The sequence below is a fragment of the Mchenga conophoros genome, linkage group LG15 (assembly GCF_057382185.1).
Source record: "Mchenga conophoros isolate Kocher_MC1m ecotype Shallow Benthic linkage group LG15, M_conophoros_male_GT1.1, whole genome shotgun sequence".
Taxonomy (NCBI): Eukaryota; Metazoa; Chordata; class Actinopteri; order Cichliformes; family Cichlidae; genus Mchenga; species Mchenga conophoros.
In genome coordinates, this window is record NC_140540.1 from 38,608,969 (window position 1) to 38,636,057 (window position 27,089).

A 27,089-nucleotide genomic window follows, 5' to 3' on the forward strand; every position below is an offset into this window, starting at 1 on the left:
TCAACACAGTGTAAATCAGAGCTGCATGAATCCGTGTTTGTTTGAGTGTAGAGCGAGTCTGACGAGGTCACTGATCACTCAAACTTTTCTGTGCTTGTAACTGATCCTGTGACAAACATAGTCTGACTTACAGTTTTGCCTTCCCTACTAAACACTATCATACAAAATAAGGCAGCAGCTAATTTTTTCCTGAAAGCACACTTCCTCACCCCCAGCTCGCGTTTACCATTTGCACAGCAGACAGACTGTAGCAGCAGCTGCTGAGTGCACAAAATGTAAACCAGTTTTAATGTATGGGATTAGCAAGTCCCTAGACCCAAGCCCCGAGTGAAATACAGGCTCAAATAAACACACGCGCTCCAGCATTTGATATATATGTTATTTTTATTGTAAGGACTGAAAATTATACAATACGAGAATGTAAAACATTCCTCGGGTGGCAAATGAGGAGCTAGAACAGGAAAGGAACGTGTCAAAGAAGCAGTCGAGCGGAGAGGTGGATGGATACATGGATGTGGAGGGGAGACGCTGAACCAACATGCTGGGATCTCTCTTCTGATGCCTGAGGAGGAAGGAAAAAAGCCATTACCAGTACGTCACAATAATGCCCCGCCCCCGTCCTTTGATTAATAAAACAACGTTAGACAATCAAAGACAATTCAGGGCTTTATTAATTGAGCTGAAGTCATTTAATCCATAGAAGCAGTAAGAAATGACACCACTGCCCAGCGCTCTCCCCGTGGAGCTGCAGAGAGCTGCAATCATATCACACGCAGACTGAAAAGATTCTCGTGTTTACAACATGTGAATGTTCACATCACTGAACAGCTCCGTGCTTGTCGTGAGGGATAAATGCACAATAAGCAGCGTATCCTTTACATTTGGGTTCAGAACAACTGTATTCAGTGTGGAGAGTTGATGAGATTGATGATAAATAATATGTGGTGGGCTCAACACACTGTCAGCAACAATAGTATATGATATAAAACATCTGTGAGACAGATGTGTGTAGGACCGGACCCAATCGGAGCGTGCCTATTCAAATGAGGAATTTCAGAATGACGACAAACACGTGGAAGCAAACGTTCCTGAGGGAGAAAGCTACACTTGAGATGGCCTTTAGGTGTACGACATTCGATGACCTCCCTGTACCCTTAAAGACGCGTTTCGACACCTCAGCTTTTATCCAAGATGTGGTTTGACCACCATTAGAACAGTTTCTGGGTTTTCCTGCAAACCTCTGATTCAAACTCAGTCATTTTGTTCTTTAAGCAGGTCTGAAATATGACAGAAACCACTCAGTTTAGAAGAGAGCTTCAAGGCTTACTCCTAGTAGGCTTTCAATTTATTTATATAACGCCAAATCACGACAACAGCTGCCCCAAGATGCTTTATGTTGTAAAATAAAAACCCTACAATCAGATGCCCCCCTATATGAGCAAGCACTAGGCGACTGAGGGAAGGAAAAACTCCCTTTTAATAGGAGGAAACTGGACTTTAAGTCACCAAACAGGCACCTGTGTTTGCCTCGCCCTCACACGCTTGTGTCCATGGATGTAGCCCTTCGCTCCATACCAGAACTCCAACGTCAGGACCACATCACTGAGTCAACCAGCAACTTTGCCTTAGCTTTGATAGGTGGGACATGTCATGGGCATTGGGAAGAAAGGAATGCTACACAGATTAGGCCAAGACCAATCTCCACATACTTCTGGAGAAGTATGCTAGTGACGGACCACACTGGTGAGCCAGTCGAATATCTATAACACAGTTGTGGGAGAAATGGTGACCAAAGCTCACTGCAGGCAGCAGGGGGAAAAAGCCCCAGTGCAGCACCAGCAACATCACAACACCTACTTCCAGTTAAAGTAGACATTGACTTTGCACGTATCAACAAGGACGGCCTGACAAGGACCTCTGCAGCGTTTAATCTTTCACAGCTCTCAGACCTCATACGGGACATGACATAATACGCACAGAGGCCCTAATTTGGTCAGTGACACCTCATCGGTCTCATCGCACTAAATCGCGCACACTCCTGCAGCCAATCCAACACTAACACAACAAGCAGCAAGTGATCATTAGGCGTCCAGGTTCACTGGGTAGTGCAGCGAGGGGGTTTGCCCTCTGAGGAAGGAGGCGGTGATGTTTACATTCCTCGGGCAGCGATGGGTGAAACTCTGTGATACTTTGACAGAAACGCAGACCTACGTTGTGTGTTATTATCACACAACGTTACTTCCTACGAAAACACTCAGACAGCTATGTGGGAGTGTGCCAAAGCCAGAAAGTTGTCTAGAGAGCAGTGACAAAATTATTAACTTTTTTTTTTACTCTGAGCAGCTGCATTTCAGTCCAGCGGTTTGATTTGCTAGCTGTTAAACTAATGCTGTTGTGATCTCTGCGTCTGCTTATGCCAAAAAGAAACATGACTTAAAAACCCACTGGAGGGTTTGGGGCTGGTCTATGTCAGCTGTTAGCTCACTGCATGGACAGGCGTTGCCTCTTAAAATCATTTAAAGCCACCTTTGTCAGTCATTCTTTAACGCTCGAAAAGTTCCAAAGTTCAGAAATGATCAGCATACCGTCACTTCGGGAGCGTTTCTACTCGTCAATGTACTCGAAAGGCTCGGGCGGCTCAGGCTCCTGCTCTTCCTCTTCAATTTTTGGGCCGTGAGCTGAGACGGGCTCCACCAGCTCCTCCTCCTCCTCGCTGGTGTCCTTCATGATGATGATCCCGCCTGTATGGAGCTGGTGACATACGGAGGGAAATTAGCACAAGTCTGGAGTAACAGGTTTAAGGTTTGTATACACTTAGTAAAGATTAAAAAATGGGTCAAGCTCAGTGAAACTAAAAACTCAAATAGGAGGCTACCATGGCAACGAGCAGAGCCACCGAATACATGCAGAGCTCCAAATCTCAGCTAGCATTTGGGGTAAGGTTGGTGGTTTGATTCCCGGCCGCTCAAAAACTGTGTGCTTGGAGCTTCATGGCATCGGCTTCCATGACCATACATGTGACCCAGTACTTTTGTCCATGTGGTGCATTATATGTACTTAATACACTTTTACATATTTTTTGTCTTTAAACGCAGGAGCCCAGTACATGACAGAGTCCCACAGTTATGTATGCAAGTCCATATTACAGATGTGCATCCAGTTTCAAACAGAGGGTCAGACACAGAAATGTATTTTAAATTCTCTTCAAGACACATTTAATGAAATATTTACTTTTAGTGTAACAGTACATCTATAACAGAAGTGTAGGTATATTAGAAGTATTTCTAAATAAGCAATACTTTTGAGGATTTGCATAATTCAAATTAAAGGTTTACATATGCGCCCAAAAAAGTAAAAGATTACACACAAGCCAAACAGAGACCCAAAGACAGGAAGTCTTGTATTAATCTCCATATAATAAGCCTCTTAACACTGAGCAGATTTCAAGATAAGTCCTGTAAACCTCCCTTCACTTCCTAAACCTGCTTTTGGAACCTAAAACAAACCCTTAAAAGGAAAGCAGCATTACCAAAACCTTAGACAAGCAGGGACACATGTACAGTGTAGTACACCGAGCTTCGCTCGCTGGACAGAAAAATCAAACAGTACTTCCTCTTTACAGGACTGGGGTGAGTGCACGCTGTCCTGCCGTTTACTGTGGAAAACTGTCAGCGTTTACAGGAGAACCGCAGCGCTCGGGTTTATGGGCCTGGACGGGGGAGATTCTGCACTTTTTAATCGAACGAGGCCAAAATCAACCCGCGGCCTGGATCTTAATTTGAACGATTTATATTAGAGGAAAATAATCAGAGATACTGTTACACTGTTAAATTCTGCTCTCTGATGCTTAGCACTCATTTAGAAATATCACGTGTAAATGCTGTGACTCAGGGGACATCTGAGACGTCACAGAAGCACCGATGCTGTAAACAATAAAAAATGAGCAGAATGATTACATTCAACAATCTATTTGGGTGCTGTGTTGTGGTGGAGACCTCATGTTGTTATACTGGATTAAATTTTGGTGAAATCTGTACATGAAAATAATGACTTTGCTGACTTTATCAGTAAAAGAAGCTATGTTCATATTTTCTGAGAGGGGCCTAAAACCAAATGACTCAGATATTAACAGGAGTGACGGACCGAAGGGGCTTTGACCTTAACTCGATTTGTTTTGTTTGTTTTCTGAAGCATGTCATGTAAAATCTGAACAATCAAGTTCATAAAAAAACAGAAAATGTGGATCTCGGTCCACATCTGGTGGATTTTGAGTTACCGGTTTGAAGGGCTGGTAGCGGCAGGTCTCTGGCATCGTGAGGACTTTGAGCTGAGCTGGCATCACTCTGGCTGGGTTCTCCAGGAGCTGGAAATTTGGCTCCACCTCCTTTTTCTTCTCTTCATCCTTCTTCTCTTTCTCACCTTCTTGGACCTCCTGCGAAGGAAGAATGAGGATCAGGGCCACTAGAAGTACTTACAGTATATTCATTTACTGCTTTGTCTGAACAGATCTAGTCCCTGACTCGGAATAATTTCTTTCTACTGTGAATTGGACATTATTGAGGTGTCATGGGTAATAAATTCTACCCTCCCCCCTCCATCTTTCCATTTCTGTGAATCAGCCTGCTCTTCCTGCTCTGGCACCGCTGATGGCAAATGAATTGTCGGGCTGCTCAGCAAATGCTGGAAAACTACGAATGAGGCACAACGAGTACTGATGGATTATGAATAAGCAAATGAACCGTCTGACCCCAGTTTTAGTGGGTACCTTTCCTTCAACCACCATCTTCGAGTTAAGCCAAATAAAATCAAAAGCCCGAGATGTGAGCGCGTAGGACGTTTCCAGGCTCGTCTCTCAGCACCAGAGCTGAGATGTAGCGTGGCAGAGAGGATCAAACACACGGCCTACACTCAGAGAAAATCCCAATGAAAGTCATACTGGCTCTTTACTGACAGGGGTGTCTGAACGCTGGCTGTGGATGAGTGAAAAGCTCAAGAGACTTTAAGAAAAGAAACAACTGGGTGTATGCTGCGCTACTCCATTCATTTTTCATACAGCTGTCATTTGATTTGACTAACAGGAAAGTTTTCATTTGTTTGATGACAACAAAAGCTACAGGAGAAAAAAAAGCACAAATACTCTAAGTGCAAAAAACACACTAGTAGAAAAGATGGACTGCTGCGTGGTGACTGAAGCCAAAGGCGAAAAGCAAAGACAGACACTATATTATACGCTCACTGGCCACTTTAGTAGGTACACCTTACAAGGACCAGGCTGGACTCGTTCCTTCACAGCTGCCTAATTCTTGGTGGCAAAGATTCAACAAGCACCGCATAGATGCTGCAGTCCAGTTGTGTACAGTGGGATCAGCGTTATGTCTAAGAAACCAGTTTGAGATGACTGGATCTGTCTGAGCATTATCCTGCTGGAACCAGATGGACAAACTGTGGTCATAAAACAATAGACACGGTTAGCAACAACATTCAGGTATGGTGTTTAAATGATGCTCAGTTGGTAGTAAGGGGCCTGAAGTGTGACAAGAAAATATCCCCCACACCCTTACACCACCAGCACCAACCTGAACTGTTGGCATAACTGAGTGCTCAAGTAGAACAGTGCTTCACACACCATGCCTCAATCCCCCCGTCATTACAAGCACTTTTTCCTGCACCTAAATGCTTTCTAACAGTCGCACTCTGATGAAAATATTGGAGAGCAACCTGGAGTTCAGTATCTTGGCTAAGCTTTCATGTTGTTTACAACTAATTCTGATCCTACCATTTGAATGAGGCAGCAGAAATTGAGACTCAGTCTAGGCCATATTTTTAAGTTTAAACTTTAAACTTGACCAGCCCCAGTGGCCTCAGTTTGTTGCTCCTGGCTGACAGTAGGACCTGGTGCGGTCTTCTGCTGCTGCAGCCTATCTGCTTCAAGGGTCAACGTGTGGTGTGTTGAGAGATGCTCTTCTGCATGCCTCAGCTGTAATGAGTTTATTGCCTTCCTATCAGCTCCACTTTGGCCTTTCTCCTCCAACATAAACAAGGCATTTTCACTTTTTCCAGAATCATCTATAAAACCTAAAGATGGTTGAGTAGAAAAATCCAAATAGATTCTGTAAATAAGCTTCAGACCAGCCTGCCTGGCACAACAACTACGCCACATTCAAAGTCACTTAAATCATTTTCTTCGTCATTCTGATGGTTGGTTTGAACTTCAGCATTTTAATCTTAACCATGTCTACAAGCCATCTGATTGGCTGATTAGCTTTTTAACAAGCAGCTAAACAGGTGGACAGCGGCTGCAGCACATCTCGCTACAGCTGAAGAGTTTCACGATTATAAAATATAATAAATGCTTTAACTTCAACTGCAGAAATGAAGGACCTGAGTAACAACAACCATCCTTCTGTTTTCATTTAAGAAAAGCAACCTCAGCGTGGTTACGGTTCGATTTTGTTGGATTTTTCTGTTCCTGGAGGTAAAGCTGCTTTCTCCAATAATAATCAAAACAACAGGGAAAAAAAACACAATACGATTATTAGCAATGAATCAGGAAAGTTGGGTTGTTTTCCCCACTCACCACTTCCATCTTCTCCTCCTCCTTCTCTTTCTTTTCCTTCTCCTTCTTCTTGGCTTTGGCTGTGATGGAGAGAACAGCGGTGGATACCTGGCATGAGAGAGAGAGAGAGCGAGAGAGAGAGCACAGACATTTCCACGACGTCAGACGTTACCACAGACATTAAGACCTTCTACAAACATGGCTTAAAATGTACAAAACTAGTGAACCACAAAATAAATGTCTTTCATTACATTCTCCAAGGGCAGGATTGGATTGTGAAATGAGCAACTGAGAAAAAAAAAAAAAAAGGCCAGAGATTCTACAATAATAAACACGACGGGCAGGAAGATGATGAGTCTTTACAGGGAGGGTTCGAAATTATTTGCAAATCAATACGGAGCGGGATCAGCTTTCCTGAACTAATAATTTCAGAAAAAGGGAAAGCAAAACAAGCTGATGTGCTGCGGCGCCTCAGTGCTCACCTTCTCCTTCTCCTTCTCTTTGGGAACCTCCAGAGCTGGTGGGTAGGCGAAGGTGGAGGGCTTACAGTTGGAGCGGTACTGCACCTTAGGCATCTGAAAAAGAGAGGAGAATAAAAAAACTTTGTAAACATGTTTCATATGTTCACAGTGTAACTGAAAATGAGCTGACTGACGTTCTCGCTACAGTACAGAGCACCTGTTTGAAGCACCCTCTAAGAGACAGCCACTTAGCGTCATCTATTACAGGCTGTATTTTATAATCCTTCCTGAATGATGTTCAAGGACTTGGCACTTCCTATTCCTTCAGTTACTTCAAAACAGACACCTTTAAGCAAGGGAATCCTCTGTTACCTGAAAAAAAATGCTTGCAGAGAGGTTGAAGCTGGAGAAAGCCTGGCTTACATTAGCTCGGTCTGAACCCATTTGAAAAACACAGGGCAAGTGACAAGGATGTTGTTTTCACCTATGGTAAGGCTCAACGTCTGTGAAGGCTTGTGCTGTGCAGCAGAACTCGACCTGACAAACCTTTCCGGGGTGCGGCGAGTCTGTTAAACCCCGCTGTCCCCGGCCCTGGTTATTCAGGGATTTACACAGAGTATATTCTCTAGTGCTTTGTAACGTTGGGAATTCACAAAACCTCAAAAGGGTGTCAGTGTCCCAGGTGTCCGGTGCTGCTGATTCGGGTAGGACAGAAGAGCTTAAGCTCATCTAACACCAGTTTAACACCACAATATGTCACGCTGATTCTTTGGCACCATAGTGCGAGTGGCAGGCGGCCAGAACAGGCAAAAAGTCAGGAGAGCCTTGTTAAGAGTCGGCTGCTGGTTACAGTTGTTCCCAAGACAAGAGGCTAAATATTTCCTGCACGACATGCAGCAATAACTACAAGCTCAGCAGCCATATCTTAGACCTCATGTTGCTGTTTCCTACATACAAAACAAGGCTCACCTATAAACACATAATAAACACATAGGTGGGACTAATCTACCAGACACCATAGCCCACTTTAAACATGTTGAGGTTGAGGCTTGTAAATAATAAAATGCTTCGGTACCTTGAGGTCTTTGTTGAGGCCGATTATAGCGGTTGGTGTGAAGGCCAAGGACAGGAAGTGGGAAAGAGGGAACCAGAACCAGAACTGAGTGAAGACCAGCAGGCCGACCACTGACGGCATGTGAGTGTGACCCGTCCTGGACTGCAGGAAGATGGACACGTTACGTCCACCTGGACGACAGAAAGCACAAAGGTTAGAGAGCATTTCAGTAAAATGAGACAAGAAAGGCTTAAAGACCATGATGGCAGGTTCTCAAATTTTCTGTCACCTTTGACCCCCTAAGGAAGAACCCCTGATTATGTTAACACTGATTTAGCTGGTCTGGACTCCGATGTTTCTCTATGTTGGAGTTAATACGTTTTTAAGCTGCTGGTTCTTTTTTGATCTTCAGACGGACCCACGTGTTTACAATCATCTCTAATGTTTCTTATGGGCCAAACATAACATGGTCCGCAGCACTGGATATAATTTGCTACCATCATAGCCTAGTGCTAATTCCAAAATTATCAGTCGTACATTTCCAAAAAGACCCCATTTATCGGTGCCCACAACATAAAAGACACACTCATTTATTATTGAACCTACTTCTGCTTTATGTGCTAACCACTGATGAGAGGGAGCTCTTGTCTAAATTACAGGCTCTTGCATAATATCTGAAGGTCTGAAAACAAGGAGAGCACTGAAAAGCAGCAAACCTCAAGCAAGCCGCAATGATACAAATGAAATGCTGAGCGCCGCTGGCCGTCAACACCTAACATAAACAGACTGAAACCCAGGTCACGGGCTAAGTCGAGGGGAAAACGGAAAAGAAAAGGAAACTGTGCTTTGAACAATAACCAGAATGCTGATGGCGAAAACAGCTTTTTTCTTTCATGTGACACAGTTACAGTTGATAGTGAAACACATTATTTGAGACTTGGCAGAGTAATCAGGGAGTAAGAGGTTAACAGGGGTACAGACCAGGATGTTCACCACCCAAAGGAGCTTTGTCCTTCTGGCTTCATTCTGTGTGATCCGTTGATCTCAGGGCAGAATATAAAATATGAGGATGTGCATGGCAAGACAATTACATCCAGGAATGCATTGTCTAAAGCATCCTGCATGACAGGCCTCATTCATTATCATCCGATTTGAGCTGGACATGGCATTAATAAGTGATCTACATCCAAAGAGGCGTCTGCCATCCTGAAAAGATCCCAAATGCCTTTTCCATCTACATCTGAGCAGTTACAGTTTATACACAGCTCAGTTTAATGTTCACCAAATAATAAAAGCAAAGAGTTAAGAGCCTTCCCCTGAGTAATTACTACAATGATTATTATCTCATGCAGCAAGTAGCTTCTCATTTATTAAACAGCCATGTTGGAAGACATCGCCCAAGGAGGTGGGAAAGATGCGATTTGTTCTAGCAGGGTCACGTAAAATGCAAAGACTAAACAGCAGCATTGTGTGGCGAAAAACAAGGTCACCTGACTGTCCGAATATGGTGAATGACCAGATTTTCCTCACGCCAGGTTTCATGGACCGGTTTCCACAGAGCCCACAACTTAACCCCACTGAGAATCTTTTGCATTGTTCTGGAGGACATTTCAGAGGTGCTACTCTCCCATCAATAACACAAGAACTTGGCAACAAAAAATAAAGAAACACTGAAAGGAAATATTATATAATTTTTTAAAAAAATTTTCTTTGTGCAGGCAGTGTATCTCAGCTTGAAGGTTCAAAAATATCAAGATGTTCTGCTGACTTCAACAAAAAGACATCTATTTATATCGTATTTTATTTTTATCTATGAAAATGGCTAGAAGGGTGATTAACAGGGGTCAAGGGTGTAACTTGAAAGAGCAAAAGAATAACAGCCCACCCAAGCAATTCTTGGATAAACAGAAGGGAGGGATGGCAGAAGACAGAAAGAGGAGGAAGAGGAAGCGCAACCAGGATGAATTCATCATTTCTATAGAGATAAAGAGAAAACCACTTCTTTTTTTTAATGACAAGGTTACTAGGGAGTAGCCCTTCCAACTAAAAGTAATATCAGCCTAAACAATAGCACTTAAATCATCTGCTGCCCTCTTCTCCTACAGCGACTCTAACCTGAGGTCACTCGGATGATTTAATTACGGGGCCTTATCTTCAAATCTGAGCCGGTGTACGAGACATTCCAGTCCCATGGGCTCAATGTTGGCCAGAATGAGTAACGAGGCTAGCTCAACGCACCACGAGCGTGTGCTTGAGAGTCTCTTAAATACTTAGAAGAGCTTGAGTGCACTTCAGTAACAGGTTCTCCCCCACCCGCTGTTTTCGCCAACTCTCACTTTGGTGGGCCAATTTTCATTCCAAGGAGTAGGTGAGGGAGGTGCGCAGATCCACTGCGATCCCTTAAAAAGGTGTAACGTGACTACATCAACAGCCGGCCTGCATGTTTGGGTGTGAAGAAACAGCTCCATCGAATAAAAACAACAAGACGTGGCATGATTTGGTTTTTCTTCTTGTTTTTTCTTTTTTTTTTTTTTACATAAGAATGCGAAAGCTAATTACACTTGATTCAGACTGCATCAAATACTGGGAGAAAGCCTGAAAATACAGGCGGGAGGAAAAGACGTGGACGCAAAGTGAGAGAAGGAAAGCAGGAGACTGACGGCTTTCAGGGTAATGAGCACCAGTTATCATGAAACTGAGCTCTAATCGCTTCCGCCAGTCAAATTAAATACAATTACCCCTGCACCTCAAACACTCCCAAGGCCCTGGAAGGACGAGAATACTTAAACATTCGTACCGCATGAGCCTGAGCATGTCTGACATTCAAACGGGAGTAGTGTATATTCTGCACTGAAAACAGGGCTAAGCAGCTTGTGCAGGAAAGAGAGCTGAGGGTGGGAAGAATCAGGGGTTTTGGTCTCAAGCAGGGACATCCTGGCCTGAATTTATTGCGCCTGATCTGAAGCATGATGGAAATCCTGTCGGTCATCAACATGGATAATCTACCCAGAACAAAATGACCGTTAATCAGAGAGCAAGAGGGGCCGAGTTAACAGCGAGCCAATGCTGTGCTTAATGAAGAAAAGAAAAAAGTGTCATGTAAAGGTGCTCGGGTTCACTTTGTGAAGAATGCAACACCTGAGAGTGTATTTCAGTGTGTTTCCCTGCTATTAACACACATACTTGTATTTAGATGAAACCCTTACACTGGGGTTTTCTTTTTGCATACATACGAGTTCTCCATGTGATGATATGCAGCTCTGTAGGACCTCACACACACACACACACACGCACACACACAAGCTGCTTGCTTGTGTCTACAAACAGCCGCACAGACACACAAACACAGAGACTATCAGACAAACAATAATTACCGCAGGGAGACCGACGGGCCATATGGCTGCGAGCAGAGCGGAGCTGAGGTACGGGCTGGCAGGCGCTAATGCACCTTTAGCATGATCTGTTCCAGAAACGCAATGCACGGGTGGTCAGCCAAAGGAGGGGGTTACTGTTTGCTCGAGTGCAAAGGAACTCCAATTAAGGCGCACACAAAACCACAAACCCACCTAACATGTAGAGCTGTTCACTTGTTTTACCGTGTAATTAAGAATTACACATCTTTTTGTACTCCACTAAGTGGTGAAGGCATGTGAGGCAGGCGGGACCGCATACCCATTCATTCTCTCACTCAGTGACTGACATGGATAAACCCACAGCAACTCTGTTTGGAGACCGACCTGCATCGAGGATTCCCTGGGCCAGGATGGCGCCGAACTTGGCCATGACGTCATCGTGCTTGTCGTTGATCACCTTTGCGTAAAGTTGCCTGAACTGGTTCACCTAGAGTCAAGATGAAATTAGGAAAATTAATTTAAAAATACACTGCAATAAAGCAGGAGGTGCTCAACATATAAAGGAAAGAGCAAAGATTTTAAACGCAGTCGTCGCAGGCTTTAACGCATTTATCAGGTTCACTCAGTATCTGCAGAATATTAACAGCACATCAGCTTTGTGACACCTGCGGTGATGATGATGTACCTGTCAGAGTTCCAACATCAAGAACATAAAGTTTTGTTTTTGCAAATAAGCTAAGTCAATGCTCTGCTAGGTTGCTTTCAACATATTTGGCCTAATTTCACCACCCGCAAACTATTGGCCTGTCTACAACTCCACAGCAGAACTGGAAATTACAATGGTAGGAGGTTGTGTTGGGGGGGGTGGGGTCATAGATATTCAGCTGCTAAAAAAGAAATAAACAACTACCTCTTGCAAAATTCTGCATACTGCCTCGAGGCTTATAGACCTTTGCTGTGCAGATGAAGACTCTTTGAAAATGCATCTGGTATTTCTTAACCGTCTATGACAAAGTATGCGGTGATTCAAGGGTGAGTGCGTGCAGTTATGCTGGGACTAGTCACTCTTCAGTCTTCCATGGCACAGACCTTATTCCTTCTGCATTCACAATACTAATACTTTCTGCTTTCAGTCAAGTCTTCCCCCCTTTTTTCCTTCTCACGGTTTATTCAACAAAACCTCTGTCTCATTGGTATCGTATTATGAATCAGCCAAGACCGGCGTGCAATAACAGAGCAGTTTTGTTTTTCTACTCGTGTACATTTTACATCCAAAAGGAAGTTCCTCTGTTTTATAGTTATACTGAAGAGTGCAGACAGTCTCACTGAATGCTGGTCCTGCCAATTACGCCTGCTCACTTACCTTGGGACAGGTGACTTCAGTCTGTTGGACCATGATGAGGGCAGAGGCGATGAGGGCGCCTTGTCTCACGTAATTTACAGGGTCGTTGGTCATGGGCTCCAAGAGATTGATGGCCTCCTGTGACAAGAAACACAGAAGAGTAGGAAACATTGGTTTAAATATACAACATTTTCACTTTTTTCAAACTGCAGGCCTGGAAATTATTCCTTCATATTTAACTCAAATTCACGATTTAAATGATAAAATGCTCTTAGAGCATTTCTCGAAGATTGGTACTGAAGATTAGACTGTTAAGACAGATGTGACGGTTTTGCTTCTATAAAATAATAAGACAATTTTCAAAAATCAATGGACCGAGCCTTCATAATCTTGAAGGTCTTTTATAATTCAGTCTCTTGCACAGAATGATCTGTAGAACCTCACTGTAAGTTTTAGGTCATCAGGCTGAAAACGCCTCATTTATCTGTTAAAGCCCAAACAATCAGCATATTTTTATGCCGTAAACTTGAAGTACATCATTTTTCACAAAGAGGAGTAAATACAGTGATTTTTGTTAACACGCTAGTAGATGACATCAAATATTTACAAGGAAAAAATGAGCCACGTTTCCTAAAACAATTTAGAGAACTTCTGTGACATTATTTATGCAGTATTTCTTTCTTTTCCAGAGAAAAACCCAACAACAATAAAATCACCTCTCTGATTTCTTTTGGAAAAAAATGCATGCAACTTTTTATTTTAAACTTTAAATGTATTTTATTATGAAAAAGGGAAAAAATCCCAACAGGAAAGATCAGTGCAACAGGGATATTTCTGTTTGGTTAAATACGGGAGAGGCAATTATCAACAGAGGCAACCAGACCTCACAAATTAATGACATTAGTGTCATTCATATCTGGTTGTCCTTGACAACTGTCCAACAATCAGTCTCCTCCCATGATTACTGTGAATGAATGAGTGAGGCAGGACTACCTCGCTGCCTCCTCCTTTCTGCTCTCCCCTGTGTTTTTCAGACAGTCTATCATTGTTACTTTTGTTTCTCCTGAACAGAAATGACTGTAACCTACACCAGCAGGCTCAGAAGGAGGCGTCAGCTCCACCGAGGAAAGAGAAACAAACTAGGATGATGACAGTGGAGGTAAAATAAACCATGTTTCATGAATGTCTTCAGCTCAGCTGGGTGAGACACTCGTGCACCAGGATGATATGTTAAGAGTGGAAAGCCAACACTAGTCCACCACATCCTGCCCGTGATATGTTCTTGGAAGGACATAGTGGTGGGGTGGAGGCGGGGTAATTAAAAGTATTTACTGTCAGATCCAATCAAGTGCAGCGGACTGGTTACTTAAGATCACGTTAATCCATATCCAGGGTTTTCTTCATGTTTGAGCTCCAGTGTGGCTCAGTCTTTAAATTAGATTCATTTGAGCTCTGCTAATAACTGTCTGCAGGCTTGTGCAAATAAATAGAGCAACGCAGAGCACGGTCTAACGCCACGTAACTTCCAGTTTATTACACACTTATAAAACAGTATCACATGACAGGTCTCGTTAGTCTGCTTGGTGTTAAGATTACATTTCCACACATTTTTTTGGTGAACGGTGTTTCCATCAGGTCCACCAAACAAAGTGAACTTTTTCTTTTTTTTTAAAGAAAATCACAAACAGCCTCGGTTAAAACATTCCTCAACTTTCCAGTTCATATCTCCTCCTTCAAGTATATAAACAGATCAGGAGCAGCAGCCCAGTAAATATCATCAAACTCCAAGCTGTAAATGACAGCAAACAAATGTGCATCCTCTAAATAGGTGACCCAGTTCTTTGGTCACAACATCATCACTCCTCTAACGTACTCGAGTTCTTATTCGAGGGAAAAACCAAGCGGTGGAGCTTCGGAGCCGATCACGCCTGCAGCACGCCTCTGGGCTGACTTGGTCCAAAATATTCTCCTTAACGCTCGAGTCTCAGTGAGGAAGAGGGTGCAAAGAGGATGCTATCATTCTGCTGTGGCTGCGTCACCCAAGACTGAGCAGCCAACATCTCAGGGAGCGACAGCACTCCTGTCTTCTGTCCTCTTCCCTCCCTCTTTTTGGAGAAGCCAAACAAAATGCATGCTAACTCATCTGCAATTAACCCTTTTCCCTCTGTGCTGAATAGGAGTATCTACAAAGCAGTGTAAGGAAATTGTGGCAGGACATTACTGCACTCTTGAAACAAATGAAGTTCAAATGCAGTCTTCTCCCATGATCTTGGTGTAATTAGTTTTTTGACAATGCCATAAATTTTAGCATTTCGTCTTCTGCCATCATTCTGTGTGACATAAGAAAGCAGACAAGCTCTTGTAGATGCTCCTGCAGAGGTTACAGACGTCAGTCTGTACTCGCTCACCCCAGCCCCACAGGGAAGCTATCAATTTAAAGAGAAACTGTTCATTCAGCATAGACAATCTTTGCATCGCTGATGCACATTACGCCAAGAGGAGAAAGAAGCCGCATGGGACAAATGAAGTCAGCAGGTGTAATGCTGCGTTTGTGGTAAAGGAAATACTATGTAAGCTTTTCTTTGACACATAGTTTAAAAAAAATATTAATTCTAGCTGTGATTACCAACTCCAGGAGGGGTAAGTGCTTTGTAAAGACATATTTAAAAGAGAGAAAAAGTTCAGGTCTAGTTCTATGCTTAAATCAATATAGTTCATAAGACACAGCTGGAAGACTGGACAATTTTTAAAAGGCTGAAGCCCTCTATTAACCTCAAGTAAAGAGAAAACCAGCGACACCATTGTAAGATATTTTCCTCTTTTTTTATAAAAAACATGTTGTTGATAACATATTAGTCTATATTCTAGTGCAAGTCCGGCTAGCAAAATCCAATGTTTCCTGCCAGTTTTTTATTTTGAAGTATTGCAGTACGTGTTGATAGCAGCTGCTCAGAAACAAGACAGAAAAGATTTTTGGAGCAGAAGAAGGAAAAGACACTGACCTTGTTGCCTGTCCCTGCACAGCAGATGCCCAGAGCCATGGCAGCCCCACAGCGTACATGAGGGTTGTAACTTTCTGACAAGAGAGAAACCACACTGGGACACTGCTCTGGGGTCCTGGAGACACAAAGGGGTAGAAAGAAGAGGCACTTGAAGTTAATCACAGACAAATGTCATTAATCAGTTCAGATTGCTGCTGGACTAATCACAGCTTTCTGGATGCTGTGATTTATCAAAGAAAAATTAAACAATCAGAAACTCTCACAAACTTCCCCAAATCTTTACATTTGATTCTCACTTTGATTAAAAAAAAATTGATGTACACACACACACACACACACACACACACACACACACACACACACACACACACACACACTTCATATCTTAGTGAGGACATCCTAACCAAATGGTTTGGGTAAATTGTACAATATTAACCACATGGTAAAAACATTACAAATTCCTACAAATGTGAAGGAATGTGCTAAATAAACACATATTTACCAGCACCGCTTTAGTCATATAGGCACAACCTGCAAGATCATATCAAAATTTAGCTCAGCGGGTGACAGTCGTCATTGTTTTCTGAGTAAAAATTCTCTTAGTTAAAAAAAACCAAAACTAAACAAAAATCACTTTGAAGCAAATTATGCACGGGCACACGCAAACGCACAAAAGAGGAGGGAAAAAACAAAAACATGATGTTGAACATTATCTGATAATTCCCTTGTGATAACAACGGCTCTGCCCGGGCTTGAATTGGTAGGCTGATTGGTGAGATCACGCAGAGTTTTGCATGAAGAGTTGGTCTGCTTTAAACTGCAAACAGATGCCAATCAGTGACTCAAGGATCACAGAGAACGGCCACGTTTAACTAACTGACCCAGCAATGCTATAGTGGAAATAAAGAGGCTGTCCCTGTTTCTCACATAACACTAAAAGCTCAATGATCCACAGAACAAATAGAAAAGCAGGAGAATGAAACAGTGGTGCTAGTTCGTTAAAAAAAAAAAAAAAAAAAAAAAAAGGCTTTCAACTGTGTTTGTGTATATGCCGAATTATTCTACAAATGTGTTCACAAATTATATGAAAATTATGGTATAAGTTCAGTAAAAACAGTCTTGGAAGCTTTAAAGCTTCACAAAGATGACTTACTTCACTACTGACTGGATGAACTACACTGGGTCCAATAACTGAAGCTATAATCACCTCGTTATGAGCCTTACAACTATAAAGCATAGAAAGAAATGTTTGAATCAGTCTTTTTACTCATCATTAAAAACAGTCGCGTTAATGGACAGAATATATAACCTATTCAACAGAAGTAGAAAACACTATAGACTGGAAAAACTCCATCTTGGAATTAATAAGTTGCCCCTTCAGAAAAATATGTCATAATAAGATTAACACACACACACACAAAAAGCCACAAACTCTTAAACTGTCCATCAATATGGAGGCATGTCCGCAGTGAGTAATCTGCACTGGTCTGTCTGGAATTAAAAGCTCAGCTCGACCATTATATTAGGATTTAGCGAGATCACAAGTGGCAATCACTGAGAGATTTGGATCAGAGTTCAGTGTCACCTCCAGAGGGTTTTTTTCTATTCCTGTAGACCGACGGACGGTGACCTTCAATCTACATTTGGGTGAGAGCCAAACTGTAAAGGGCTCACACAGAATAAGCATTTAGGTTAAATAAAAATATTTATGATGCTTTTTTGAAACTGACTGCACAATAGCTTGAAGCACACCTTGAGAAAACTTTGGCGATTGGTTATCTGAATAGCTCAATCTGAAGCCTTTTCAGCTTTTTTCAGTAAAAGATTACCTTTAACCACCATCAAAATAGAAGAAGTGAGATGGAGAGAAGAAATCAATATTCAGCATTTGTTTCACATGAAAGCCTGTGAAGCTGTGACGCCTGGAATTCGACTTCAAGTTCAATATCCTGGTAATGCGTGATGGACTTAAAAACCTCAGAATTAACTCAAAGGAAAGAGACAAAAAACCGAGCACCAAGTTTATGACTCCACTCAAAGTCAAAGTTGCAGGTGTAGAGCAAAGAAAAAAAATCTTAAAACATGTAATTTTTCTGCATGAAATGTGACTGGCAGTCATTGATGTGGTCTTGCTGTATGACTGCAGATCACATTCGGTTGCTTCCTGTCTGTTACAGGAAGCAGTTGTAAAATACATCATGAAAAACACCTGGACAATGTTAATTTTAGACAAGAGGTCATGTGGCTTTTATAGTTTACGCTAAAAGGTAATCAAAATTCATCCAAAGAGTAAACAAAACAAACACGTGTGAGTATACTGCTATAATAATAAGTGATAAGCAGCTGCCAAAGGGCAGACTGTTAACTTGTTAAACTGCTTAAACTGGGAGAAAAAAAAAAAGTGTCACGTCTAATGGTACATAATGTTTTTATTTCCTTTAATGTTGCAGCAGTTTAAAAGTTGGCAAACATGCAGATCCCAAGAAATAAGATTAGTTATCATACTGAAAACATGTTCGGGTAAAAGCAGCTGTTGGAGAGATAGATGCTGCCTCTAATCACAGTGCTACACCTGATGTGATGATTTAAGCATTTAAAAAATTTCAACTTCTGGGACTGAAGAGATTAAACTTCATTAAAGGATAAGCAAAGTAAAAGAGAGCAGATTATCTTATGCATGTACTGCCACCTTGACAGAAACAAGGGGCATGTATCATCTAAAATATCCAAGGGTACACTCTGAACTTCTCACTTAAAAAATAAATAAATAAATCTGCTTTTAAAAGCAAAAAATCAAAGCAACATCATGACTACAAGCAAAAAAAATCTATAGAGAAAACAAAAATATACATAAATAGGGGATAATTTCTTAAAATCTATATCATCTATTAAAAAAAGGTTTCCTGAGATTTTCTCAATGTGAGCTCACTGAGGACAAAAGGCTTTAACAGCTATGTAGTATAAGTACATTTTCAAGCATGTACCTCTACACAAAAGGTTCCCCCCATACAGTGCTCCTACCTCCCCTCTTCTTCGAGCAGAGGAGTGAACAGAAAGTGACAAATATAAACAGTAGGACGGCGGTGTTGAAGGAAATTACCTCCCAGAACAACTGGCATGTTGCCATCATGAAGACATTCATCTGTTTTGTATAGAGTCTGAGTCACTTGCAAGCAGAAGGGGGAGGGAGGGGACGAGAGAGAGCGAGCGTGAGCTGATCGCAGGCTGCAGACGAGAGGCAACGAGTGAGAACGGGAGAGCACCAGAGGAGGAACAACATCTGAAAGTTTTAAACCTGTGATCGCGGTAGGTGACGCGCAGCGAGACTGGAAGTTCCTCCAACATGTGGAAGCGAATAAATTCCACATCACGGACCGCTTCAGACTAAGACAGATTTAGGATTCGCTGCTGAGGGAGGGCGTTCTCTGTCACATTCTTCTATGGGAAGGGAAGAAATTTAAAGATGAGATAGGAGACATTAAAAGAGACCAAGCTGTCCCACCTTACAAGGTGTGCAAAGAGTGAAATGCACGGGGTGTCAAGCGGCTCTCTTTTCCCAGCTCAGAATACTGTTTTAGTGTTCAACAGCGTTAAGACGTAAAGGTTTGGGAAAAGACTTAAAGAGCTGAAAACACAAAAGGAGAAGGACAGCTAACATTACCTTGGGAAACAGGTAAGAAACTTTTGCAAAACTATCACAATACTAGTTTATTTTTTTTATTTGAAAATGGGTTTCGACATCATTTAAACCACTGCTTTGGAAGGTATATAAATTCAAAATCCTACACATTCATCTACTAATTTTAATCAACAAATATCAGCTGAAACACTGTGTACAAACAACTTGCATCTTTTATTAACCTTTAACTGTATAACAGAAGAAATCTGAAAAGCTTTTAAGCCATCACTCTGTTTTCCCAGCTTGGCATTCACATAACTCATGATCTGACTGTCTTTGCTCTATTTATTACTTACCATTGCTGCATTTTGTCATTATTCGGGTAAAGAAAATGACTAATCACTACCCCTTTAACAGACCTATTTCTTCTTTGAAGTGGATGTCAAGAGTGTCAGCTGCCTGGGAAAGTGAGGACCCCTGCTCACTTGCGGAACATCGCACTGTGGAGCTACTAATCGTGTTGGGATTATTGCCAGCTTTGGATTTTATAAGAACAAAGATCATCTTCGTTTGGCTTTTACGGGATGCAGGATCTTGTGTGCCGCCCCTGAACTGTCTCACCCTACCCTGTGCCCTTGCCTGTGGGACCCAGTGACCATGCTGACCGAGTCTCCCAGACCAGAAAGATTAGAGCCCCGACCTACACTCAAGCCCGCTGTATGCTCAGCAGCACCCTGTCTCAGCCAGCCATGGCACAGCTCGAGGCTAACAGCTCACACGCAGGCAAAGTGTCTGAGCTTCAGCTGAAATGGGCTGCCTTGCTCATTGTCATGGTCATCATCCCCACGATCGGAGGAAACATCCTGGTCATTCTCGCTGTGTCGCTGGAGAAAAAGCTGCAGAATGCTACCAACTACTTTCTAATGTCACTTGCTGTAGCCGATCTGCTGGTGGGACTCCTAGTGATGCCCATTGCATTGGTCACTGTTCTCTACAGTAAGTTTAGCACGGAGCTTTGGCTTTGACAGCTTCATTGGACATATACTGCATATGCTTTTTTACATTATATGGGTAGTATTAAAGCTGCACAGGTAAAAATCCTAGAAACCCAAGCATAACATTTCTTATTTTTTCCCTTTTAAAAGGTCGTTTACATTTATTTAAAAAAAAAAAAAAAAATCACAATATTTTTTATTATGCTTACAAAATAAACAGTATTTAAACTCCAGACGCTCCCCCAGCAAACAACTGCCAACATTACCTCACCCATGTCTAAGGTGTGACTCTGAACAAAGCACCATTGGAATGATTATATTTCTTTCTTTAATATAGTAAATGGCCTGTATTTGTATAGCGCTTTACACATCCAGTCACCCATTCACACGATCGCCCCGACAGATCATAATCTGTCATAATATCCAGAAGAACACTGAAAATTGATGTCCAAACCACCAACAAATTTTGAAAACAATTTTTTAAAGTGAGTTCAAGCGTGACCGAAGTGATTTAATGAAGAATGTCCCCTAATTCACAGCAAACTTGTATTAAACCTTCATTAGGCGTTAATATCTGCATAACGACCAGAAGACTTGGGGATAACAGAAGAGGAGAAAAACAATTTGAGAGGCAGTATTAGATCCAATCAAGACTATCTCTAAACAAATTATTCTAGATGAAATAGAACAAGAGATAGTGGACGGTGAACAGTCTACTTTCTCTGGCAAAGGTTTGGTGCCAGGTCCACAGCTTGGACTGAACGACTTGCCTCTGGGACTATTACCAATGGAAAGCCATTTTTCCATTAATTCCATTAATAGTGTTGTGCAAATACAGCTGCACAGGAACTGATTTAGACTTGTATCATCTTTTTTTCCTCTTCATACCACAACAAAATACAGAGCTATGGCAAAGCTACGCATTATTCTCCATTAGTTCAATTGAAAGATAATGAGCTGGATTATAATTATGCCTAACACACAAGAGCGCAGATGTGGATGTGTCACACTGAAAGCTGCACAAGTAAGATTGCTCAGAGATGCTGCTTAAGCGCTTACCTTAATGCAGAATCTAATTAAAGAAGGGCTTTACAATTAATCTGCCATTGCATCTATTTCTGTAACAAATCTGTGTCTGGAAACATGCTATTTAAATTCTGACTGGATCGCTGGATTGAAAAGGATACCAGCTATAAGGGTTTTACATCACTCTCCACATTAGAAACATATAAAGCCTGTTCATCAGTCTACCAGGAAGCTTAATCCCCTTTCACATTGCTATAATTGAGCACACTGAGCCCAAAATTCACCCAGTAAACCCTCCAAAGAAGTTTTAGTCACAGCCAAAGGAGAAATCATCAGTAAAATTAGTATTTTAAACCACACTTATTTTGGGTTCATCATCAAGCATAATAAACAGTTTAATTTATCAAACAGCCACATATAACAACAAAACTCACAGATTTCTGTTCAACAAGCCTGTGCAGATTTTGTCCTTTCATATCATTCATTTTTGTATGCGCGCTTCAGTAGACACCGAAAGGCCCATTCTGATCCATGAAAAACCTGGGTATTGAGCTAAAAGCAGCTGGCTTTGAAACATAAAAGAAACTGAAAGGGTATTGATTTCTTTTTTCTTTGTTCAAACCATCACTTCAATACGGCAACCTCTAAAGCAATTTATCTAGGCCGAAAATATTTAGTCCTAAGAACTAGTCCAGTCACGTAACTGAGAGAAAACACCAACTGTGATTAAAATGTATTTCTTTAATTTTTCCAGCAGTATTTCTATCTGCTAAAAGGTTACAAAGGTCTACAAAAACAAAAAACAGACTCCTAAAATATTCTCTGCTTTTGTGAAATATATTTTAAGACCCAGGCAGCTGTCATCCTCTCCTATTTAGAGAGAGATGAAGCGCTGAGGTGAACTGGAAGAGGTCATGAGGACACAGACAGAAACAGTGTGTTAGTGTGAAGGATAGCTAACGACGGTGCGGACAGTCATGCTGTGCCAACAACCTTTAGCGAAATAAACAAAGTCACATAGACAAGGTTATAGTACATTGGTACACTAATACCACAAATGTCAACACAACTAAACTAAATATTTCAGTGAAATCAGTGATACAACTGTAAGGTGGGGTCGATGAGCTGTGCTGGGCTTGAAATAATCAGAAACAATAAAAACACACGTAAGCTGACAGACTAATAAAGCTGTGCGTGTGTTGTGTAAATTAAGACTGTTATCATTGTTAATTAAGGCTAGAGATGTGCTGGTCCGGTGTCCAGAGGTGTTTGCTTTGTAGCCGTGTGCAAATGATGAAGGTGGTTGAAGTCCAATTTATCTTTTTAACCTTTATCCCCCTTCTTATAATCTAATAACAGGTGAGGAAGGTGCAGAGAGGCTAACAGCTAGTCCTTTGAAGTTCGTTAGTTAGTTACATTTCTTTTTCTTTTCAGCTCTATACAATGTCACTATAATTATTAGGCCTTTACCTTTAGCGATCCAATCACATATAAAACAAAATTGATTTCTCTATTAACCAAAGTGTCTCCAGTTGAACAGCTATAACCTCCTTTTATCTTTGATCATCCGTTCAGACTTGCTCGTGGAGTAAAGTAGTAGGGCAGGTAGAGCTGGCTGCAGCTGGCAGAGAAACCCACTTTACTTTGAATTAAAATATATAGGTTTCAAAGAAAAGATGATGCAACACACCCAATCCAGAAAATGTTTCTAGTATTCAGCCACTCTTCCACATCTGCTGAGCAGAAGTATACAGACACCTGGAAAATGTAAGAGGTCCTCTTGTTTAAAATATGAGCTATGTGAACAGAAACTCTTGTAAACTTAAAATAAACCAACTTGTAGCCAAAAAAGAAAAAAGAAAAGCCTAAGTGAGAAGCCAGCTCTCTACTAACCAATAATGTGGTAATTTAATACATTAGATTTTCTGAACTCCTCTATTCTATATATTTTTTTTTATTTAAAGAGATGTGGATATTGTAGCTGTTTCTACTGTGCAATGTGCTATAAACACATTCTTTCTTATACTTGCCAGAAATGCAAATTATTCTTATTCTTTTTTAAGTAATAACACTTCATCCCCATATTTTTTTAATAAAAGTCCTGCACTGTTGACTCTTAGACACCCACATCTGTTCAAATAGCAGTTTTGTAATCCTTATAAACCAAAAAAAAGAAAAGAAAAAACATTGCAAATGACTTTGAGGTGCTGACACGAGCCTTGTATAACTAGGAACTACAGGAGAGCTCTGCTTTATGCTCCAAGTTTTTAATGGGCTGCCACGTGGTGGAACTAGGATGTTTTCAAAGGCAACCATAAAACAAAAAACTATAAAAAAAAATAAGCTTACAAGGGCAGGATTGCTTTAGTAACATTGTAAAACTAATATAACAAATAAACACTTTCCAAAAGTGTCAATCATTTGTCATTTGGGGGGAGAAAAGCTTCCATGTCAAACTTAATCAAAACAGAGTACGAGAAAGCAGCGCAGTAAGGAGGCGGAGGAGACGGGCATAACACAGGAAAATTCCAACAACTGTCTTTTACTATGTTAATGGATGACGAGACAAAAGCCAGAACAACTACTTGCCAGTTTTATACTCAGAACTCAAAATAAACACTACTGTTGAGCGCAGTCTCTGCCACATCTACATAAAGAGCTCCGAGCTCCATAAACACTCGGCGAACCCTCCTTTTTCCAGTAAAGTGATTCCTCACAGATAAACAAACAGCAATCATTTGCACGAGTGCTACTTCAAACCCGTTGCCATTGTCTGATATCTACCCTAACGGGCAGAGAGTATGACCGCATTCTTTTTGGCAAGAAAACGAGTTACACCACAAGTATACTAAACTATCTGCCAACTCTAATTTCCATCTCATCTTCTCTTTAGACTCTGGATGGCCTCTTCCTGAGTTTCTCTGCCCCATCTGGCTCTTCCTTGATGTGCTTTTTTCTACTGCATCCATCATGCACCTTTGTGCCATTTCACTGGATCGCTACATTGCCATCAAGAAGCCGATTCAACACAGCCAGTACAAATCCAGAGCAAAAGCGCTGGTCAAGATCGCACTGGTGTGGCTCATATCCATTTGTAAGTTTGTCAGTTCAGCCTTCAGCTCTACAGCAGTCTTTAAAGTCAAAACTCAAAACATAAAAGCCCCAACAAGACCTGGTTTACACTCAGAAATGCATGCCAGATGACATAAAACAGCAACATATATATATATAAACAGCACTGATGTGATTTAAAGTCCACTGTGACTTTTTTACAGTAAGCTGTAAACACAAAGATGCTGCAATCAGTCATGCCTTGTTATTGGAGACACATTTCAGTAAAAGCAGCTCTTTCTCTCAAATGAAAAATTACTGCATTTGCAGAAAAAACAAAACAAATGCAAGCCAGTAAGCTGTTCATCCAATGAGTAATAATAATAATAATAATAATAATAATAATAATAATAATGGATACTTTATTGATCCCCATGGGGAAATTACTTGTTTTTCTCTGCATTTGACCCATTCACTCAGTGAAGCAGTGGGCAGCCCACTAAGCAGGCGCCCGGGGAGCAGTGTGGTAATAATCAGTGTTTCCCAGTATTTAATGTTGTTGTCGTTTTTCTAGGTATTGCAATTCCAATTCCTATTAGGGGCCTTAAGAACTACCACCTTCCCAACAACATCACCTTCAACAGCAACCACACGTGCCTGCTGAAACCAACCACCTTCTGGGATTTTATCATATTTGGCTCTTTATCAGCATTCTTCATCCCTTTGACTATCATGATGGTCATCTATCTACTCACTGTCCATGTGTTGCGCAAAAAGGTTTATTTGCTCAGGTCAAAGGTCACTCAGCGTTTTAGCTCTCCGGCGGTGTCCACAGTTTTTCAAAGGGAGCAGTCTATGGCTTCAACTGAAGCCGAGCAAATGAATGTGCTGGACAGCAGACTTCCCCGGATGCAGGAAAAGCCAAATGCAGGCACCACGATCGCTCACACGCCATACGAACAGTCCTTTCGCAGGATGTCAACTATGGGCAAGAAGTCCATGCAGACTCTGAGCAACGAGCAGCGTGCATCCAAGGTACTGGGCATAGTCTTCCTCCTGTTTGTAGTCATGTGGTGCCCTTTCTTTATTACAAATATCACCTCAGTGCTATGCAAAGGGTGTGATCCCAACGTCATTGCCTGGCTCATGGAGATCTTTGTTTGGGTGGGTTACGTGTCATCAGGTATTAACCCGCTGGTCTACACCCTATTCAACAAAACTTTCAGGCAGGCGTTCACACGTTACATCACCTGTAATTACAGGAGCTGTGCCAGTAACCTGTCAGGAGGACATCTGAGGCCATCAACTGCAGAGTGGACTCTAACAAGGATTTCAATCAAATCTTCCATGGCAGAGAACTCTAAGCTATTCATGAAACGGGGAATGAAGAACGGCATTGGAGCTGTGGCCTACCAAAGTCCGCTGAGGTGTCGGCAACCACCTGTACAGTCATCTAGTGGTGTTGTGCTAGACACAATACTTCTGACTGAAAATGAAGATGATAAGCAGGAGGAACATGTTAGCTGTGTATAGACTATGGACACGCAAAGCAAATGAATATAAATCGGGGGTGGGGTGGGGGTGGGGGGGTACTTAAAGTGGATAAAATTTATGTTGCAAATTTGAGTTCTTTCAAGACAAAGGCTTGTCACGAACAGATGTTTCTGTCAATTGGATACATTTAATGGCAAGACAACAAACCCCAAACTGTTCATAGTCTTTTGTAGCGCACACCTAGAGGGCAAAACACCAAAATGCTGGCTAACTCAGAGCATCAGAGCACCAGAGAACTCGTTTTTAATATGTTACAAGCTGCAAATGTCCAGATCAACTTTCAAAAACACTGATATTTAAAATACTGCATGTTTTTCCATACTTGTAAAGTGTACATTGCACAAGCTGCAGTCCATTTGGCAATATTTGCAATATGTAACAATATCCCCCCAGTGCACTTACACTGCCACCAGCACATACACAAAAAACCCCAAAACAAAAACAACAGTAGGTGCAGGTCTATCTATTTTTGATTGAGATGGGTCACTAATGCCACGTTTGGAAGGTGAAACTCATCTGTTAAGCTTATAATAATGTAATATAATTTAGCCTTTGGTGGGATTTGGCTGCTGTTTTTGTACGGCAGCCTCAGGAGAGGTGTGTTAGCATTTAGTGCCATTATCTTTACTTGCCCAGCAGCTGTAAACAACTGAGCGGCTTGTGAACATTAGCTGGCATTTTGGTTTAATAACTCTGGTGAAAGTAAAGCACATGAAGTCTAAGGAAGGCTTGTTTTGCCCTCCAGGGTTCAAGGTGGTGACCTCACTTAGAAACTAGTAAGTGATCGCTAATGTTTGTTTACATCAGTTACACAAGGATCTATTTTCAACTATGAACACTACATCCACAAAGTTCAGGACATCATGATGACCTGGAAACTCCCTGAATGCAGCATACAGTACATTTCCTATTCTGATGCTTTCAACTTTTGCTGTCTAAATATGCTGTAAACCATCTACATGCTTATATTTTGTCAAGACAACACAGACAGACATAAACGCCTTGCACTCTTGAAACGATACTTAATGTATTTGCTGGACCTTTGAAAAGCACTCTTGTACGTGTATAGCAGCCTG

General features: G+C 41.6%; 2 protein-coding genes across 2 annotated transcripts in view; one reads left to right on the plus strand and one right to left on the minus strand.

The window, feature by feature from the left end:
* Positions 1-365: 365 nt before the first annotated feature.
* psmd1 (proteasome 26S subunit, non-ATPase 1) overlaps positions 366-27,089 on the minus strand; it is a 36,263-nt gene continuing 9,539 nt past the window's right edge. Inside the window, exons 17-25 of the mRNA XM_085246458.1 lie at positions 15,769-15,883; positions 12,788-12,904; positions 11,809-11,911; positions 8,093-8,262; positions 7,039-7,131; positions 6,578-6,664; positions 4,277-4,432; positions 2,586-2,751; positions 366-562 (exon numbers count right to left, since the gene is read on the minus strand). Coding sequence (XP_085102584.1) covers positions 2,605-2,751; positions 4,277-4,432; positions 6,578-6,664; positions 7,039-7,131; positions 8,093-8,262; positions 11,809-11,911; positions 12,788-12,904; positions 15,769-15,883 — 988 coding nt within the window. The 3' untranslated portion in view covers positions 366-562; positions 2,586-2,604. The remainder of the gene's footprint in view (positions 563-2,585; positions 2,752-4,276; positions 4,433-6,577; positions 6,665-7,038; positions 7,132-8,092; positions 8,263-11,808; positions 11,912-12,787; positions 12,905-15,768; positions 15,884-27,089) is intronic.
* Positions 19,034-26,009, plus strand: htr2b (5-hydroxytryptamine (serotonin) receptor 2B, G protein-coupled). The gene is made up of 4 exons (XM_085247626.1): positions 19,034-19,441; positions 19,805-20,383; positions 24,302-24,502; positions 25,034-26,009. The coding sequence occupies exons 2-4, from the start codon at positions 20,107-20,109 to the stop codon at positions 25,990-25,992; spliced, it is 1,437 nt and encodes a 478-aa protein (XP_085103752.1). The 5' UTR covers positions 19,034-19,441; positions 19,805-20,106; the 3' UTR covers positions 25,993-26,009.

Coding starts and splice junctions, on each gene's coding strand:
- htr2b (XM_085247626.1), top strand. CDS start 20,107: ATGCTCAGCAGCACCCTGTCTCAGCCAGCCATGGCACAGCTCGAGGCT. Junction 20,384..24,301: donor ATTGGTCACTGTTCTCTACA/GTAAGTTTAGCA, acceptor TCTTCTCTTTAG/ACTCTGGATGGCCTCTTCCT. Junction 24,503..25,033: donor GGTGTGGCTCATATCCATTT/GTAAGTTTGTCA, acceptor TCGTTTTTCTAG/GTATTGCAATTCCAATTCCT.